The 19156-nt window shown below is 40.8% G+C and overlaps 1 protein-coding gene across 3 annotated transcripts in view; it reads right to left on the bottom strand.

Annotated features, from left to right (window-relative positions):
* Positions 1–1582: 1582 nt before the first annotated feature.
* The window catches only part of arhgap17a (Rho GTPase activating protein 17a), a 30641-nt gene continuing 13067 nt past the window's right edge, over positions 1583–19156 (bottom strand). For 2 of the 3 annotated variants that reach the window (XM_060939702.1, XM_060939701.1), the window contains exons 3-21: positions 18253–18292; positions 14039–14116; positions 13843–13919; positions 13498–13609; positions 13305–13381; positions 13064–13181; positions 12576–12644; positions 12386–12467; positions 11772–11899; positions 11435–11546; positions 11262–11343; positions 11028–11108; positions 10830–10943; positions 10649–10740; positions 10400–10556; positions 9777–10040; positions 9033–9151; positions 8398–8943; positions 1583–2773 (exon numbers count right to left, since the gene is read on the bottom strand). In XM_060939702.1, the coding sequence (XP_060795685.1) occupies positions 2655–2773; positions 8398–8943; positions 9033–9151; positions 9777–10040; positions 10400–10556; positions 10649–10740; positions 10830–10943; positions 11028–11108; positions 11262–11343; positions 11435–11546; positions 11772–11899; positions 12386–12467; positions 12576–12644; positions 13064–13181; positions 13305–13381; positions 13498–13609; positions 13843–13919; positions 14039–14116; positions 18253–18292 (2467 nt within the window). In that variant the 3' untranslated portion in view covers positions 1583–2654. The remainder of the gene's footprint in view (positions 2774–8397; positions 8944–9032; positions 9152–9776; positions 10041–10399; positions 10557–10648; positions 10741–10829; positions 10944–11027; positions 11109–11261; positions 11344–11434; positions 11547–11771; positions 11900–12385; positions 12468–12575; positions 12645–13063; positions 13182–13304; positions 13382–13497; positions 13610–13842; positions 13920–14038; positions 14117–18252; positions 18293–19156) is intronic. The other variant, XM_060939703.1, reaches the window with a different exon arrangement.

Raw genomic sequence — 19156 nt, 5'->3', positions numbered from 1 at the left:
CCTGCCAGTTTAACTGTTCCCCTCATGGAGCTGCTGAATTATAAACATACCTGTGAGCCAGACAGGGGCGGCTGAGCTGCACAGCCTTGCAGTAATTTACAAATATTACACATATCTGCTAAAGGTACATAAGCATCTATTTACAGCCATGTACAGAATGACAGCTTTGCTTTTTCAGTGCATTAGTGAGATACTGCACCACATGCAGTCACGTTTTCACACACCTACACTTTGGTACATAGGATCAAGAGAGAGGGCTTGGGAAAAGAGGAACATATGAATCATATTTGTACAATGAGCTCAAAAAAAAAATCTATTAAGTGTGTAAAAATGTACCCTACCACCCATTAATTTTCCTTTTCTCATGGATCTTTCGACTTTTTGTGTGTGTCTTTGAGCCCTCATTGTTCGAGGCTGTGGTTTCTACTGCTTAGCAACTAGCCTGAAAATTCTATCATGTAACCCCTGATACTATATTCCTGGTTGATGAAAGCTATTCAACTTTACATACACTGGTTCTATTAAGTTATCCATGGCTCATTACTTCTTTGCACATTTTGCATTCAAGACATTTGCACATCAAGCACTGGCCTTTTTTGACACTCCTTGTGACATTTTTAAACCTTAGGCAACTAATATAGTGCTGACTGATTCATGTTTTACTTACATATATTGCTAATTCACATACAACCTAACATGACTTGCTTCTTCAGTGTTGTTGCTTGTGCTTTTTTCCATTATGTCACTTAGAGTCCTCTAGTACCGGAGAGGCAAAGTGTAACGAAAACACTGATGAGCCTTTTCTTTCCCCCAAATAACTGCAAACAGAACTGAGCAGCTCTGCTTTCTCGTTGCAGACCTGGCTAACATCCAATCCAGGCTAGAAAAATGCTTACTTTAAAAAAAAAAAAAAGCAAGCAAGCAAAAACAAACAGCTCAAATAAATAAATAAATTAGCTATTACAACATTGCAAATGAAAGTTTTGAAATTATACTATTACTACAGGTTTAGAAACTCTTAAAAGATTACAAGCTTCCCTTTAAATACGTGTTACAAAAATTGCACTTCGAGAAAACTCACTTAGCACAACCAAGCGAAAAACCCTCAGTCAGTCAGTCTAAGAGCACATATTAAGGAGTATACATCATTTATTTTATTATTGCAATGGAGAGGAAGAAAACTTTGAGCTGGCTGTGCAATGTTTCCAATGTCTCTCTGCAGAGTATTTGTGAAGGGCAAGACACACAGGAACAGGCTCTTGTGCTGGAAGAGGAAACCATTATTCATCTCCGCCAGAGCCAAGTGTTGCATTCTCCCACTACCGTCCTTAAGAGCTACACAAAACCAGTCAACATCCTCATGGAAACAGGTAAATATTCTGTCCATTAAAGCATTCAGGTTTGTTTGATTTCTCTTTTAACATGATAAACGTGTGTGTTATTATAAATTATGTGGCCAACCAATCATTCATTCATCCATCAACTCTACTGGAAGAGAGAGTGGTAAAGAACAAAAAGACCCTTAGAATGAAAAAGAATATTTACAAAGGATGAATTCACTGAAGCACGTAATTAAAAACCATAAAAGGAGTTGGTATTGTGCTTTATTAATTAATCGTAAAGCAGTTATAGTAAGCATTTTGTTTCCCCCCCCTAAATTTCTCATTTAATTTTTTTTTTCTTTGTACACCAACATATATACCTTTAGTTCATTTTCCAAACATGATAATGGGTAAGGCAGCAAGGTAAAGGCAAGGCTTGTGAACAAACATACTATGAAGATCTTCCTTAGTGTATATGATTTTGAGAGTGGCACATTTGTCGTCACTTGCTATCATTCAAGATCTTGTGGTGTTTTTTTTTTTTAAACACATTCGGTATACCACACCGTGCTCTTGTCCAACAAGTCACAGACGGTCAGTGTTGTGTCATTTGTCAGTTTGTTGTCTGTCTCTCATTTACCAAATAGTTTAACAAACACATTGCCTGTTAAATGTTTCATTCAATATTTCTTATACAAATTACTTAATGCTGTCAAATTAGTCGTGAGGGACTGATCACATTAATGTCCTAGGTTTAGGAAAACATTAAGAGTTGAAGATAGAATACTAACCTTGTGGCATGTGTACAGTTTTATACTGCAGGTAATAGGCTATACTGATAATAAACTGCAGGAAATTCAGCTAAATATAAGAGGCATAATAAGACTAAGACTGACATAAGCCCTCGGGAATGTGTTGATGGAAACAGATGTAGGACGTTTTCCATACATAAGAGTCGAGTATATTAGCTGACTGGAAACCTGCAGTCACGAGGTACACTCTAAAGCCACAGTATATGGTTTCTGCTTAATATCATCCCAAGCTTAATATGGTTTGTTCTCTCTTGCTTTTTAAACTAAGGCCACTTAAGAGACACCAACTAGTACCTCAACCTATTTCCCAGTTCCTTACAATAAAATGAAACTTAGAGTGACAGTTTTAAACCTGTTTGGTGCCATGCAATATCTCCATGCCGCTATTCCTCTGGGTGCTACTGATGGTCCAAATCTTTGGTGAAATGCAACCAAGCTGACGAGAACTTGGTGAAAAGGAAGAAGCAGCAGCATTTCAGAGTCCTTGGGCTGTGAAGACCAGGCAGCCATATCCTCACCTTCACAGGACAGTGCTCTCCGAGTCCAAGTCTGAGTCCTTTAGCTGAGTGACCGGCTGTTGATCTGGGGCAATGTCAGGAATAAGGACTCGACCCAGCCCTTTGAATGGCATCCCTGGTTCTAAACAAATACAGTAAAGTTAGTGTTTACACAGGCTTTAGGGTATTCTACAGTATAAAAAGTTTTCTGGACTTCTTGTAACCAAGCAGATTTATGCTTGGTTGTGCTATAATGTCCAAACATTACTGATTTATAAATGGTATCTCTAGCTCAGGGGTATTTATCTGGTCTTTGACATCCCCCCCCCCAAAAAAAAAAAGATACTTGGTTTGTTTCACTGAAATAGTTTGCTGGGTCTGCATTCACACTGCTGTCCCCAGTTGTTGACCACTGGTTCTACAATATATGGCCAAAAGTATGGGGACAACCCTCCTAATTATTGAGTTCTGGTGTTTCAGCCACGTGTTGATAACCAGTGCATAAAATCAAGCACATAGTTATGCAATTTTCATAGACAAACATTGGCAGTAGAAATGTGGTACTGTAACAGGATGCCACCTTTGCCACTAGTCAGGTCAGAAAATGTCTGCCCTGGTCAATTGCAAGTGCAATTGTAAAATGGAAGTGTCTAGGAAACACAATAACAGCTTGGCCATGAATCGATAGCCCACGCAAACTCACAGAGCAGGGCTGCAGCGTGCTGAAAACACATAGCATGTAAACATCAACTACAGTGAGTGATGCAACAGAGGGCAAAGTTCCAAACTGCCTTCGTAAGCAACATTAGCACAAGAACTGTGCATTGGGAGCTTTATGAAATAATGGGTTTCAAGGGGAGGCTCTCTGGGCATGCCCCACCGGGAGAAGACCTCAGGGCAGACCCAGGATATGCTGCAGAGATTACATCTCTCAGATGGCCTGGGAACACCTCAGTATTTCCCCAGAAGAGCTGGTGGAGGTGGCCAGGGAGAGGGAAGCCTGGGCAGCTCTGCTTAGGTTGCTACCCCCGTGACCCAGATAAGTGGCTGGCGGGCGGGCGGACGGGTTTCAGGTGTCCAAGCAGCTGTACACAAGTGATCTTAGGATCACTATGCTCAATGCCAAGCATCAGCCAGAGTCGTGCAAAGCATGCTGCCACTGGACTCTGGAACAGTGGAAATGTGTTCTCTGGAATGATTAATTCACTATCTGGCAATCTGATCAATGAATCCGAGTTTGGTAGTTGCCAGACGTTACCTACTGAAATGCAGACTGCCAACAGTTAAGTTTGGTGTAGGAGAGATAATAATCTGGGGCTGTTTTTCAGGGTTTGGGCCCCTTACTTCCAGTGAAGGGTAAAGTTAATGCTACAGCATACAAAGACATTTTAGACAATTGTATGCTTCCAACTTTGTGGCAACAGGTTGGGTAAGGCCCTGTCCTGTTTCAGCCAAACTTCACCCCTGTGCATAACACAAAGTCCATAAAGAACTGGTTTGGAGAGACTGGTGTGGAGGAACTCCAGTGGCCTGCACAGAGCTCTGACTTCAACCCCACCGAACACCTTTGGGATGAACTGGAATGTCGATTATAAGAGACAGGCCTTCTTGTCCAGCATTGGTGACTGACCTCACGTACTGTAGTCTTTTGATCAAATGGGCAAAATGCCCACACACTGCAAAATCTTGTAGAAAGCCTTAAAGCAGTAAAGGAGGGGCCAACTCCATATTAATGCCCATGGTTTCAGAATGCAATGTCCAACAAGCTCATATAGGTGTAATGGTAGGTGTCCACATACTTTTGGCCATATATTTTGAGTAGCACTAAGGCCAAAACTATGTAGACATCAGCCCATCCATTTCAAAACCATGAGCAGAGTAAAACAGAGTTGCCTTGCCCCCCCCCCCATGCTTTTCTAACAGCCTCCACTCTTCTGGGATGGCTTTCCATTAGATTTTGGAGCATGGCTGTGGGGATTTGTGCCCATTTAGCCACAATAACATTAGTGATGTAAGGCCCTGACACTGGGAGTGAAGGCCTAGGTCAGCGTTTCAATTCATCCCAAAAGATGTTTAGTGGGGTTGAGGTCAAGGCTCTGTGCAGGCCAGTCAAGACCTTTCACATCAAACTTGGCAATCCATGTCTTTCTGGACCTTGCTTTGAGCATGGCTGCACTCTTATGCTGGAACAGATTTTGGCCTCTGAGTTCCAGTGAAGGGAAACCTGAAAGCTACAGCTTTTTAATATACTAGTGCATCTCAAAAAATTAGAATATTGTGAAAAAGTTCAATATTTTCCATCAGTTATTTAAGAAAGTGAAAATGTTATATAGACTCATTACACAAACTAAAATGTTTCAAGCATTTTTCTATTTTAATCAGTATGGCATATAGTACAAAAACATAAAAAAAAATCTCAAAATATTAGATTTTTTCATTTAGAGTTTGAGTAAAACAGTATGAACACAGTGTATCTCTTGGTCTAGTTCAGTACACACAACCACAATCATGGGGAAGACTGCTGACTTGACTGTTGTCCAGAAGACGATCACTGATGCCCTCCACAAGGAGGGTAAGCCACAAAAGGTCATTGCTGAAAAGGGTGGCTGGAAAAGGTGCACAAGTAACAGGGATGGCTGCAGTCTTGAGAGGATTGTCAAGAAAAGTTGATTCAAGAACTTGGGAGAGCTTCACAAGGAGTGGACTGAGGCTGGTGTCAGTGTATCAAGACCCATCACGAACAGACATCTTCAAGAAAGAGGATACAACTTTCGCATTCCTAATATCAAGCTACTCCTGAGCCAGAGACAATGTCAGAAGTGTCTTGTCTGGGCTAAGGAGAGAAAGAAATGGACTGTTGCTCAGTGGTCCAAAGTCCTCTTTTCAGATGAAAGTACATTTTGCATTTAATTTGGAAATCACGGTTCTAGAGTCTGGAGGAAGAGTGGAGAGGCACAGAATCCAAGGTGTTTGAAGCCCAGTGTAAAGTTTCCACAGTCTGTGATGATTTGGGTGCCATGTCATCTGCTGGTGTTGGTCCACTGTATTTTATCAAGTCCAAAGTCAACACAGCCGTCTACAAGGAGATTTTAGAGTACTTCATGCTTCCATCTGCTGACGAGCTTTTTGGAGATGCTGATTTCCTTTTCCAGCAGGACTTGGCACCTACCCACAGTGCCAAAACTACTACCAAATGGTTTGCTGACCATGATATTACTGTGTTTGATTGGTCAGCCAACTTGCCTGACCTGAACCCCATAGAGAATCTATGGGGTATTGTCAAGAGGAAGATGAGAAACACCCAATCCAAAAATACAGATACGCTGAAGGCCACTATCAAAGCAACCTGGGCTTCAATAACACCTCAGCAGTGCCACAGACTGATCACCTCCATGCCACACTGCATTGACACATTAATTCATGGTAAAGGAGCCCCAACCAAGTGTTGAGTGTATAAATGAATATACTTTTCAGAAGTTGGACATTTCTGTATTGTAAATCCTTTTTTTGATTGATCTTAGGGAATATTCTAATAATTTGAGATACTGGATTTCTGATTTTCATGAGCTATAAGCCATAATCATCAAAATTAAAACAAAAAAAAGGCTTTAAATATTTCACTTTACATGTAATGAATATAGAATATATGAAAGTTTACCTTTTTGAATTAAATTATGAAAAAAGGAACTTTTTCATGGTATTCTAATTTTTTGCCATGCACTAGTACATCACTCACACACACACACTTGCAATCAGAAATATTCAAACCCCCCCCCAAAAAAAAAAAATTAAGGATTTATCAATTAAAGTTTTTTTCAAAGAGCAAGATTCGGCTTTGGATGGCTTCTTTATGAGTTGAGTGATACATAAAATCAACACAGAAAATGCATGATGTAGTATTTGTGTGTAACAGTATATTTTGTTAAGATAGCCATGTCACAATTATTCAACCCCTTTATAATAATATTGTTTTTAAAGCTTTCTGACAGCTTTTATGGCCTAAAGTGGAGCTGAGACATCATTAAGCCTTTGGGAACTCTATAATGATCCTTCATTTGCTTCTGCTGTGATGCATATATAAACCCCACCCATGAAAGTATTCAAGGTCAGTTGCAATCATGGGAAAGACAAAGGAGCTTCCACAAAAAGCTGAGAGAGGAGATTATTTCATCCCACCTACAGTAAAGGGCCTGGGGTATGAGATGATTTCCAAAAAATTTAACATTCCAAGAGACGCCATTGGGTGGGTTATAAGGAAGTTTAAAACTTATGGAACAGCTGCAAACCTGCCTGGCCATGGAAGAAAGCCCAAAATTTCATCAAGGGCCCTTAGCCACTTAGTCAGGACAACTAAGAAAATAACCCATGTGAGTGCAAGACACCTACAGGATGACATGATGAAGGCTGGTACAAGTGCTTCAGTGGCAACTATAAGACGTGCACTGAATAACAAAGAATTTCATGGCTGGAGTCCAAGACGCACTCCACTCTTGACCACAAGGAACGTCAAAAGTCGACTAGAATATGCCAGGAAGAATTTTGATAAGACTGCAGAGTTTTGGAAGACAGTTCTATGGACTGATGAAACCAAACTGGAACTGTTTGGACATATGGACCAGTGGTATGTCTGGTATGCGAAAGGCCAGGCTTATGACCAGAAGAATACCATCCCCACAGTCAAGCATGGAGGTAGGTCATTGATGATGTGGGGCTGTTTTTCTGCGGCAGGAACTGGCAATCTTGATCGTGTACAAGGCATCATGGATTCCCAGAAATACCAGGCCATTTTAAAGAGGAACATGATGCCTTCTGTTGACAAATTAAGCCTTGATGATTAATGGACTTTCCAGCAAGACAATGATCCCAAGCACACCTCCAAGTCAACCAAAGCTTGGTTGAGAAAAAGATCCTGGAACGTCTTGGAGTGGCCTTCTCAGTCACCAGATTTAAATCCGATTGAAAATCTTTGTTGGGATTTAAAGGCGGCAGTTGCAGCACGGAAGCCATCAATCATCACTGAGCTAGAGGCTTTTGCACATGAAGAATGGGCCAAGATTCCAATCAAGAGGTGTAAAAAGCTTGTCAGCACTTACCGAAAATGTTTGTTAGAAGTTATAAAAGCTAAAGGATGCTCCACAAAGTACTTAAACTGGGGGTTGAATAATAGTGCACATGCGTTAAAAGATTTACATTTTCATCTGAACTTCAAAGTTAAATCAACTTCTGTTTTCAAAATAACTCAAATATGTATCAATAAATATTTTTGTTGTTTAATGAGTGTTATTTATTGTCATTATCTTTCATCCACATCTTCTGAGGTAAGGGGGTTGAATATTTCTGATTGCAACTGTATATAAATAAAAATTCTCTCTCTCTGATATCTTACTCCGATGACGTCATCCTCAGTGTTTTCCCACTGACAAGAGGCGTGTTGTCAAAATGGTGAACCAGTTCAAAATTAAAATTCTTCTGATTAACTTGCGTATTTTTTTTTTGTGAATGTGTCTATATAATATAAAGAACATTACACGGTGGTGCGAAGATATGAAATTTATCTTCTCGTGTTGAAAATACCTTCGCTCACTTGTGAACATGGTCACCTCTCAAAGATATGAAGTTTATCTTCACGCAACTGTGTAATATCCTCTATATATCAAAAACTGTAAAATGTCACACAGAATAAACATGCCTGCAGGTCTGAGTAACATTTAGTATTCATGTCTAAAACAGTAAGAATTGACAATGATGCAACAGATGATGACTAACCCATCATTTTGTATGCAGCACTCCAGATGTCATTAGGGTCACTGGTATCGCCGGCCACACTTGGAGGCTGTGGAGGAGGTGGAACAGTGGGTCTGTTGCGTGGTTTCGGCACTGGCCGAGGCCGAGGCAGAGAGCCAGACTGAAACAGGGAGGGAACATTAGTGCTTGCATTTTCAGGATGGACCACGGAAAGTGGAGGAGTTTTAGGGGGACTGGGAGTACTGGGTGGAGATGGCTCCTCTCCTGGATCTCCAACTGCTGTGAGCTGAGGAGGAGGAGGAGTGACCTGGCTGGGAGGTTCTGGGGGTGGATGGTTGGGGGCCTGGAGGGGTGGCTGGTTACTTGAATGGCGCCGAGGTATTGTGCTAGACTGAATTACTAACTGGGTGGGGCTAAGACTGCTTGGAGAGTGAGTGGAGAGAGGTCTCAGAGATGGAGAGAGGGACTGAGGGGTCCCACATGAAGGCTGTGCTGCTGACTGGCTGCCCAGCTGCCCTGAAGGTGCACTGGCTGGTTTAGGAGGAGCAGGAGCTGGCTTTTTTATAGCTATGGGAAGCAGATTAAAAAAAAGTTTCAGATCAGAATTGGTCAAGTGATTCTTTACTGTTCATTAAATGATATAGTGGTGGGTTTACCTCTGCGTGCCAGTTGAGGGCTGTGTCCTGATAACCCTGGTGGTAGAGATGCCACACTCAGCTGTGAACCTCCACAGCCATTTCTCTGAGGCGTGGATGTTGTGTCACTTGACTTTGAACTGCCAAAATACGCAAGTAAAATGTATGCTTTCATGAAATGAGAACAAAAACAGCCTTTCATGCCATGTAGGAATAATAACTAATAATGACTAACCATTAGCAGATTTTGTGTCAGTACAACACTATACTGTCGAAACACTTTGCAGTATTGCACAGGACTACTACAGTATATCATGCAAAGGATGGATGAAATTAAAAGACAAATATTAGTGATTCAGGAAAATATCCAGAACGTTATTACTTATGTAGGTATTCCATGCAATGTGTTTTTCAATGACAACATGAAAAGGAAATCATAAAACATTTCCCTTCTATGATGTGAAGGATTTCAAAACAGGCTTTTTGCACAGTGAAAAGTAGGGGTGGAGAGACAGGAAGTGAAATATGACATTGGTTAATGCTATTTTTTTTTCCAGTACCTGTTTAGAAGTCCACAATTTTTTCCCCCCCTCCCGTACCAGTTATTGTTCACTCATAACAGACACTAGATGGTGCATACAAATACCGAAAACAGATCTGCGTACTCGGAATGAATGCAAACCAAACGAAAAAGCAAGCACGGCCGTTTTCATACAACAAGCAAGGCGGCTCACAGGTCCTATAGAGCAACGCTATACCTCTTACCTGATCTCCTCAGTTTGTTGTGCTAGAAGCTGCTGTGCTGCTGCTAGGGCTGCCATCCCCAGTGCCAAGCTAGACTGGCAGGCCTCCATACCCAGGCCCTCTGGTGCAGGCTGCTGTAGCAGGAGCTCAGCTACAGGCTGGCTTCCTGCATTACTGACAGCCTCCACCGGAGGCAGAGGGGGCTGGAAGGCAGGGGAAGCGTGCTGCTTTCTAGTTAGTGTACTGCCTCTACGGGGATTGTGTTCCGTTAATTTGTTAGCAGAGCTGAAGGGAAGAGAGACAGTGAAGACTCCACAAGTGCAGAGATGATCCCAAGTGAGCAACACCACACACAGAATAGAACAGGAGGAAAAAAAAAAAAAAAAGGTATTTGTATCCACAGATATGCCCTCATAACCCACAGTGAAGCAGAAAGCTACAGAATCAGTTGTTCAGAAAAGTGACTTCTGTATCAGCAGTGCATGGAGTTTTACTAGTGGACATAGATTACAGTTTGAGTAAATCTTAAAAATAAATAAATAAATAAATAAATAAATAAAAGCATTAGGAGGTTATATGACATATTTGGAGTGATGACACCCGTCACTAATATTTTGTGTGAAGTTTATTGTTAGTGAATGTACCTGTCCCGTTTGGGCATGTCACCATCAGGTGCCACCATACTACTGGGTCTCTTCCTCTCTGTTGTGCCCGAGTCATAGTCGGGTATGGTCAGATGGTTGACATGGTTTGTCATGGGAGTGGGCATTGAAAACATGCCCGATACATTGAACTCCACATCTAAATAGATAACATGTATATACCTCAGTCTTTGCGTAATCATTTTAAATGCTTTTTCTTAGAGGTGAACAATTCAGTGTTATAGTTCTCACCTTCAGGGAAAAACCAGTCTGCATGTTGAATGATGGGCTCGATAATAGTAACGACATGGACAGAGGTAGCAGCTGCCATCTCTGCCAAGCTTCTGTGATTAAAGGCATGAGACTTTAGGGCTTGCACAGTTCATAACACACATTTTACTGAAATAAGGGGGGGAAAAAAAAAAATTCTCACCCCTCTGTTTTTGGCCATAAAAGATTTGGTCCTAAGACAATTGCAATGTTGCTAGGGGTCATCTTGTTAATTTCACTTTCTTGAGCAAGCTTAGCAAGGAACTTCACCAGATACCTTTTGAAATGGAATCTTAATCAGTGATCAGTCAAAAGTTATGGCTGGATGACTGTTACAGTTAAATAGTTTTGATAAACTCACCTAAAGTTGGCTTTGTTGTTCTTTGGTAATTGATCACAGGTCACCCATAAAGCTTGTAACCTTTTGTCTGGGTCAGATATACTAGAAAGATTTGAACACAGTACATCAAAAATTAAAAGAAGAAAAACGCCACAACTAAAAGCATATACACGTTTCTCTCTTATGGTTCTAAATTACTAAGGAAAACAAAACTTGAATTATTCCTTGTTATATAGTGCCATGAACTGGGCTTACCTGGATGCCTGAATCCACTCATCATAGAGTTCATAAGTCATAAGAGGCTCTGGCAGTTCCCTTAGGTAGGACTTCAAAGCCCCTAATCAGAAAATAAAAAAGATCTATGAATGAACAGTAATGATATACTATTACAGTATACAGTATTACAGGAGAATATCTTGTTTTTGTACCTGCAACTGCATGTGGGTCCGAGTAGAACTCCTCGAGCTGAGACGTGGAGCAGTCCAGTGCTGCCTTAAGCTTCTTCAGTTTAGAGGCTCCTGCAGTTATTCGGAAAAGACCCTGTTCAGAGAGAAAAATAACCCGACACACAATTTTTTTTAAATTAATATCAATATTATTCTGATATTATTAATTCAAACTCCGATCATTTGGTGTATTTTTTCTCCCCATTTGTCACCACCTAATTCATCGCTACTTTCTAAATTACAGGCAAAATCTGAAGTGTGCGCTGTTCTGTGTGTTGCTTTTCATTTCGGATCAGATCGCCTGTGGTGTTTGTCATACCTCTTCCTTCATACCCGTCTCCAGCAGCATCATTACACAGGCCTCTATGGGCAGCGCTATCTCTCTGCTACTCCGCTTCAGGTGCTCATCCAAGCCCGTTCCAAATGCTGGCTTCTCTGTCCACGAGTCTGGTCAAAACACACAATAAGGGTGAAATTTCCAACTTACATTTTTTAAGCATCTTTAAATTGCATTTTCTGTTTTCATTGGCTGAACTCCTGTTGAATTCAGGAAGTAACTGTCGTACTTGATCTGTCGTAAGTTCAGATCAAAGAATCTGACCCCCCTTTGCTGATGACTGATGGAGGTGGCTGAGGAGCAAAAGGTGTGACTCATAGTTCACATGCTGGGTTGTCAAGTACACCAGCCTCACACCACAGATGAAGCTCAGAATAACATTTTATAGCACACGAAGGTGAGATTTACATAGCAAAATAAAGAAAATTATGTCTAGAACAGAATGGTATATTATTGTAAATTATTACACATTGTTCAGAAGAACTGGAGTGTGTGTAAAAATATATATTCAGCTGTTTAATAATTGCTCAAATTATTCAACTGTATTGCATTCAGTTGAAACAAAACCTAACAGCATTCAGTGGAAGTGGTCACACCTTGCTGTGCCTGAATGGTTGGCAGGACGCTTTCCAGCACAGAGAGAGATTTTCGGTGGTAATCCGCTTGAGCCTCTAATAACTGAAAACAGAAAATAAACTGAGACTACTGGAAAGTCCAAGACCGAATAAAGTTGAATTACATTAACAATTACTGAATCTCTGACTACAAACCACTAAAGTCACTTACCATAACATAGTAGCGTGCATAGTCCCCCTCTTTTGAAAAGAAATTGTACAGATCAGCAGAGAGTTGATCCTAAAACGGAGAAAAGCAAAAAGCTAACACAACTATGGTCTTAAGCATTTCCTTCAATACAAATAAAAATAAGCTTTATATAAATGAAACCATGCATACAACACTAATGCTTTGCATTCGGAAGATTCGTGGTACGAGGATTCATTTGTAGCATGGATACAGGAGAAAGTGAGTTGGGGTGGGGATGTTTCCTAAATAGCTAAACATAGAGGGACAATAGTAATTCTAAATTAGAAATGTTCTAGTGGAGAGAAATTGTGTTTCACTCTTGGTTTTGTATAATCCCTTCGAGACTGCATGGATGACGACCGCATATAAACAATGTTTCAGCTTATGGTACAAAAGACAAAAACGTCTAAAGAAAAAGTCTACTTTTAACACAATGAATGATGAAAACTGAGTCTGGAGGTGTTCGTTACCTTGCAGAGCTCCATTTTGTTCATTGCTTCATCCATCTCTTCTTTAAGCGAGTCTGCCTTGGCTGTCAGTGCTTGTGTGTTTGTTCCCGAGATTATGGATTTGGTTGCCTGCAACCATCTGAGTGACAGACAACAAGGGTTACAATTTGGATTATTATTCAATACCAGATAACTGGCAATAACTGACACAGTGATGTGAATGGAAAGTAATCTCATATATGTTAAAATATAAAATCGTGACCTTGTTCGTGCAGAATCATAGTCTAGCACCAGCTTGGCAAGTTGTCTCCTCTGTTTCAGTATGTTGGGGATGTCCACCTGAGAGAGAATGGATATAATCAAAAAGTCAGTGTATTTAAAAAAAAAAAAAGGTCACATAATGTATAGTCCATGAAAACTGTGGACTATAAACTAGGAAGGACTTGTGTGCTTACCTCAGCTAACTGATTGAGTGGGTCTAAAATGTCCTTCTCAATCTGAATCTCATGCTGCATCAGCTCAGACGCCAGTCTGTTCTCCGCCTCACCACACACCTCCATCATTTTCCTACCAAGTAACAGCCAGATATGCTGAAATGCACTTTACGGTCATTAAGGCTTGCCAAATGCTGTATTAAACCATGCACTAGGAGCCATTTTAAAATAACCACATGAATATATAACGCTAAACGTCTAGCTGATTGCTGAGTTGAAGACTATTGCCGGCTCACGTATTGTGGACTGGCTTCAAGTTTAAAGGACTAAAAGAATAAAGCAACATGAAAAACACTTCCCAATTACCCAATAAGAGATTCTTCTCCTAGTTGGCTCCCGCCATCTTGCATGGCCTGCGACAGTGCCGTCAATGGGAGCTTTTTCTGCAAGACACAGAAACAAAACTCATGCTGATCTAACAGTGTGGTGACAACACAAGGGGTGCCAGGGAGTTGAAAGTGTAAAGGACCCTTTCATGTCTCTTCTACACATCCGTGCCTACCTGCCCCTGCAGACATGTAACCAGTCTCTTGTGTGTGTTGTGGGAAACAACCCGCACCAGCTCCATGCGACGTTCGATCTGTAGAGACCAATACAAAATCATCAAAAGCAAACCACAGCCGAGTGCTCAAAACTGAACCAGGATGCAAAGCAGCAGCAGCAACCAACTCTGCAAAATACCACAGGCACCTATGCAATACCATGCTGAGGCTTTTGTGAGACACTGTATACTGTAAACTCACTAACACCATGCTTCACAGCACAGTAAATCAACTAACTGGCATATTGTGTGAAAAAAAAAAAATCTAAGGTTAGTACAAAATGCCTACAGTTAAACACACACACACACACACACACACACACACACACACACACACACACACACAGAAAAACGCTTGTAAATCTAATCACTGTGGCTGGGTTTTAGTGTCATTTACACCCTTGCCCAAAGCATACAAACATATGCTTTTTACAACCATGACGCACAGGGATAGGTAGAATGTTCTTCTCTGAAGATGTGGCTGCCAGTTCAGAAATGTTTACACTGAGGCTTCAAATAATTAACAGCTATACATGCCTCATAACTTGAATTAATCACTACAGCTTGCAAAGACTGGATTTAAGCAGGGAAATCTTACGATATAAGCCCATTTACTTAAAATATTCCCTACCTGAATCCCACAATACTATTTCTAATAAATGTATGTACCGGTAGGTTTAATATACAGTACTGTGCAAAAGTCTTAGGCACATGTAATGAAATGCTGTAGAGCAAAGATGCCTTCAAAAATAATGAAATTAAATGTTTCCACATTAAAAAGATACAATAAAGATCAGTAAGCAATAATACATGAAAAAAAGTCAATGTTTTGTGTGACGACACTTTGCGTAAAAAATAAAAGGGGCAGTCTCGGGTACAGTTAGTACAGTTTAATAAGGAACTGAGCTGCAAGTTTTACTGAGCATCTTACAGAATCAGCCACAGTTCCTCTGGAGACTTTGACTGTCAAAACTGTCAAATCACTTTCTTCTTATTTTTGCATCAAAACCCAGTAGCCTTCATTATGTATTTGTCTGAAAAGTGGTCCGTTATGTAATATGCTGCTTTCTTTACTGACAATTTTCTGTAACATTTAAAGGTCATACGCAACGGTCGGAGGTGAAATGTAGAATATCAACTTTATTGTCTAGAAGAACGACCCAAAAAGCGAATTCAATCTTCCTGGTGTCTAATTTGCACCCTAAAATTGAACAAAACGGTTAAAATATACTGTTTTGCCCAATTTCTGAAGGTTTGTTTACATCTCACTTATGCACACTTTCACCGCCAGGGGACCGTCGTCGTGATGTCATTCAAGGCAAACAGACCGGGAGCAGTTGTGTTTACCTGTGAACCGAGCACACGTGTACGGACTTTGGTTGTAAGAGGTTGTGTAAAATGCCTGAAAGCGATAGTAATTTTGAAGTAGGAATTCTCCAAATTGAATATCGAGAGGTGAAACCATATACGTACAAACCTATGGCCATTGCGAAGCAATTGGTGGATGTGGCTCACTGGTTTGACCGTGCAGCCTCGGAATCGGACAGTGACTCAGCCGACTCTGATCGCGGCGACCCCGGACCTCAACAAGACTCGCGCCCAAACGATTTATCCTGGTAATTATGATAAATTCCTACTTTTGTCATAATACTAAATAAGAGCCCTTTTGAAGAATAATTAAACCGCTCTCCCTAGTGGATATAGATAACGATTACTTGACAGTGCGCCGGTAGGCCACATTAGCCTGCCATCCACGACATTATACTATTTATAGCCTACTCTAAGCGAGGAAATATCCCTTTGTCTCATTTCTACAATGATTGTACAGGATCCCTCAGGATTCTTGACTTGTCAATTACAAGCAAAAATGTTTACCTCCAATCTTCTCCTTTTTGCTTAAGCGTTGCTGCTCCGTTTCTTCTTTGACTGCTTGATTTTGTTTCACACGCACAATCCACTCTCTCCGCCTCTTCCGGAAAAAAAACAAAACCTCTGGCTTCACGGGCACAATCCACTTTCTCCGCCTCTTCTCCTCTTCCAGAAAAAAAAAAAAAAACCTCTGGCTTCACGCGCACAATCCACTTTCTCCGCCTCATCTCCTCTTTCGGAAAAAGCCAACCCACTCGCTCCACCTCTTCTCCTTTTTCGGAAAAAGCCAACCCTCTCGCTCCGCCTCTTCTTTTTCGGAAAAAGCCAACCCTCTCGCTCCGCCTCTTCTTTTTCGGAAAAAGCCAACCCTCTTGCTCCGCCTTTTCTCCTCTTCCAGAAAAAGCCAATCCTCTCGCTCCGCCTCTTCCGGAAAAAGCCAATCCTCTCGCTCCGCCTCTTCTTCTCTCTCGGAAAAAACTTCTTCCTGAACTGGTCCCATTGTTACAATTCACTGCACAACAATAAGGCATGGGGTTTTTCTTTGGAAATTCCCAAACGCACGTCTGCACTCAAGCCGAACGGCAATGCAAGTAAATGGAAGTGGACTCAACTCAAGCGGTTTGTTTGTCTTAAATGACGTCACGCAGAGTGGTCAAGAAAATATCCGAACAGAAATTCGCCACGATCCGCGCTAACTTATTTCAATTATTATTTATTAACAATACTTCTTGGGACCAGAAGAAAATTGTAGAGGGTTTTTTAACATAAAAGTTTCAAATGTGCCTAAAATTAAAACTGTTGCCTATGACCTTTAATTTTGGACTGGTTCCATAATGTAGAAGTCATAAAAGTCTATAACAAAGTTTGTACTAAAACAGTAAGGTACCTAAGACTTTTGCACAGTACTGCACTTGAAAATATGCAGTGATTAATACGATACCCAGAAGTTCAATAATGAATGAACAAACAGATGAAGAGAGAGTGACGACAGCAGAACCGCAGCAGTTTTCCAAAACAGACTATGGGTTCAGGAATTCCACAGTCTGGGAGCAGAGATAACTGCCGCTTCATGCCATTCAACACTTCCACCATGTCATTCCAGCCCCACACAGCTGAGTCCACCACACATTCTGCCTGCATGGGCGTCTCCTGCACAAGCATAGAGAGAGGATACCCTCCACCTGGCGTGGGAACAAGGGGAATCCATTGACTTATGTCTATTCTTTTTATGCTGAGGGAGATCCTGTTTGGGGACTGTTTGGATTAGCTAGTGCAAAGGTCTTTTATAAATGCTTCCCGGTTTCCATCCCACGCCAAACACCAGCAGACCAACAGTAGACTAAACAAGCTCAAACACCGGTCTGCTCTATTTGCAATGGAATCAGTTTAGTATCTCGTTTTATAAGAGTTCCACAGAAAAAGGAAACGCCACACTACCAACACCCACTCCAACAGGAAAAAAAAAAAAAAAAAACCCTGCACGGATGAGCGCACACATTGATTACACTGCTGACACGTGGACCTGATTTAATAAGATTTAGCTTTAAAGTCGACACAACTGAAGGAAAGTAAACAAAAGTACTACAAAGTGACATGCAGCTCAAGCAGTTGTTCACAACACTGATCAAAACTTCCAAATTCCTAATAAGTTCTTTAATTTTCTCTGTTAGTTTGTCGCAATCGTATGACTAATCCATAGTCATATATATTTCTTAAACAGTGATTTCATCCATTTTTCCAAGAGGTTTCACAATGCTTAGTTACAGAACTCATGGGGTGGGGCGAAAGTTTTCTAGGACGCCTCAGGTAATTTACCTGACATTTTGCGTACACACTCAAAGCCATCGTCTTCCAAGTCATGATGAAATTTGTGTTTGTAAAGTATTTACCCCCTAGCAGCGATGACGACCTGTCACAACAAAGTGACTCACAGGTTTTCCGTCATTTAACTAGTGATGGATTGAAAGTCGGACTCACCAATGAGTCATTCCATTACCAAAAACACATAGCTGAGGACAGACCTGTTTCACAAGGTAAAGGCAGTGTGAAGAACACTGAAAGTGGTGAATAACATGTACTCGTTTAAAGTTCAGTAAGGTATGCTTTACTTGACATTCTCACTGTATTTGCTCTGCAAGGGAGAAGGAGAGAAAAAAAAAAACGGGTATCCAAAAGCCAACCTGACAAACAGTTCTTATCTGAAACGTTTCAGTGAACCATTCATAAAAACACTGATGTGACATTTTGCAAAGATAGCAAATGACGTTCAATGCAGACAATGGAGGTTTATGGAAGGAAGTAGTCACCTGTAACAGATCATCACTGAGGACTTCTGTTTTTTCAGCTCTGGAAGAGAAAAGCAGGAGAGGTTTAAAAGGGTCATACTATTAACGTGATTAATTCTCCTACAAATCTCTTTATAAACACAAACACATAAGTAAACCACACACAAGTAACCTGCACAAAGTTTAGGTAGTGTTGCTGTGCATACTGTATTTGAGATCGATTTTGAGATGTATTAACATGACTAAAGAAGGAGCTCAATGTGTAATTAAATTCCTAACAAACAATAAAAAAGTACAGTCGTCATCCACAGAAACAGACAATCTGGCAGCAGATGTTGAAGTGAAAAAAACAGTCTACGTGCAGCCGCTCCTAAGAGAGCAATTGGTGCACTCCACTTTCCCAGAGAATTTCAGCATTCCACCGTTGGCCTTGTAATGCTGTTCTGTACAGATGCTTAGCTACTATTATTAGTAAACTAAAAAGAGGTCTTTGGCCATGGTGCAGATTAATGCCTCCCATATACAGAGTGGATAAACACCCGTTCAGTTCACACACACCATCAGTATCAACACTTTCCAAATATGAAGCATCGCTACTACAAAATAATAATAATTAAAAAACCTTAGCTTTAAAAGTTAGCTTCTAATGTCCCTTTCGAATTGATCCATCAGGTATTAAAATTAGCAACATTAAAAGGTTACAATGCTGATGGGTGTGTACACTTTTCAATTACCTGCAAATGCTATTTACAGAATTTAGCAGACGCCTTTATCCAGAGAGACTTACAGAACTGCTTTGTTGTCTCTATCAAAAAACACATCCACTAGGTCAGGGACTAAAGGTGTACTCACACTAAGTGAGCCATACTACACCAGAGCACATTTGACCCCCGAACTCCAGTTCATTTGACTAACGTGATCGCTG

Source organism: Neoarius graeffei, chromosome 14, assembly GCF_027579695.1.
Source record: "Neoarius graeffei isolate fNeoGra1 chromosome 14, fNeoGra1.pri, whole genome shotgun sequence".
In the NCBI taxonomy this organism is placed as follows: domain Eukaryota; kingdom Metazoa; phylum Chordata; class Actinopteri; order Siluriformes; family Ariidae; genus Neoarius; species Neoarius graeffei.
The sequence above is the reverse complement of the archived record's forward strand: the minus strand, read 5'-3'. Positions and strand labels throughout refer to the sequence as shown.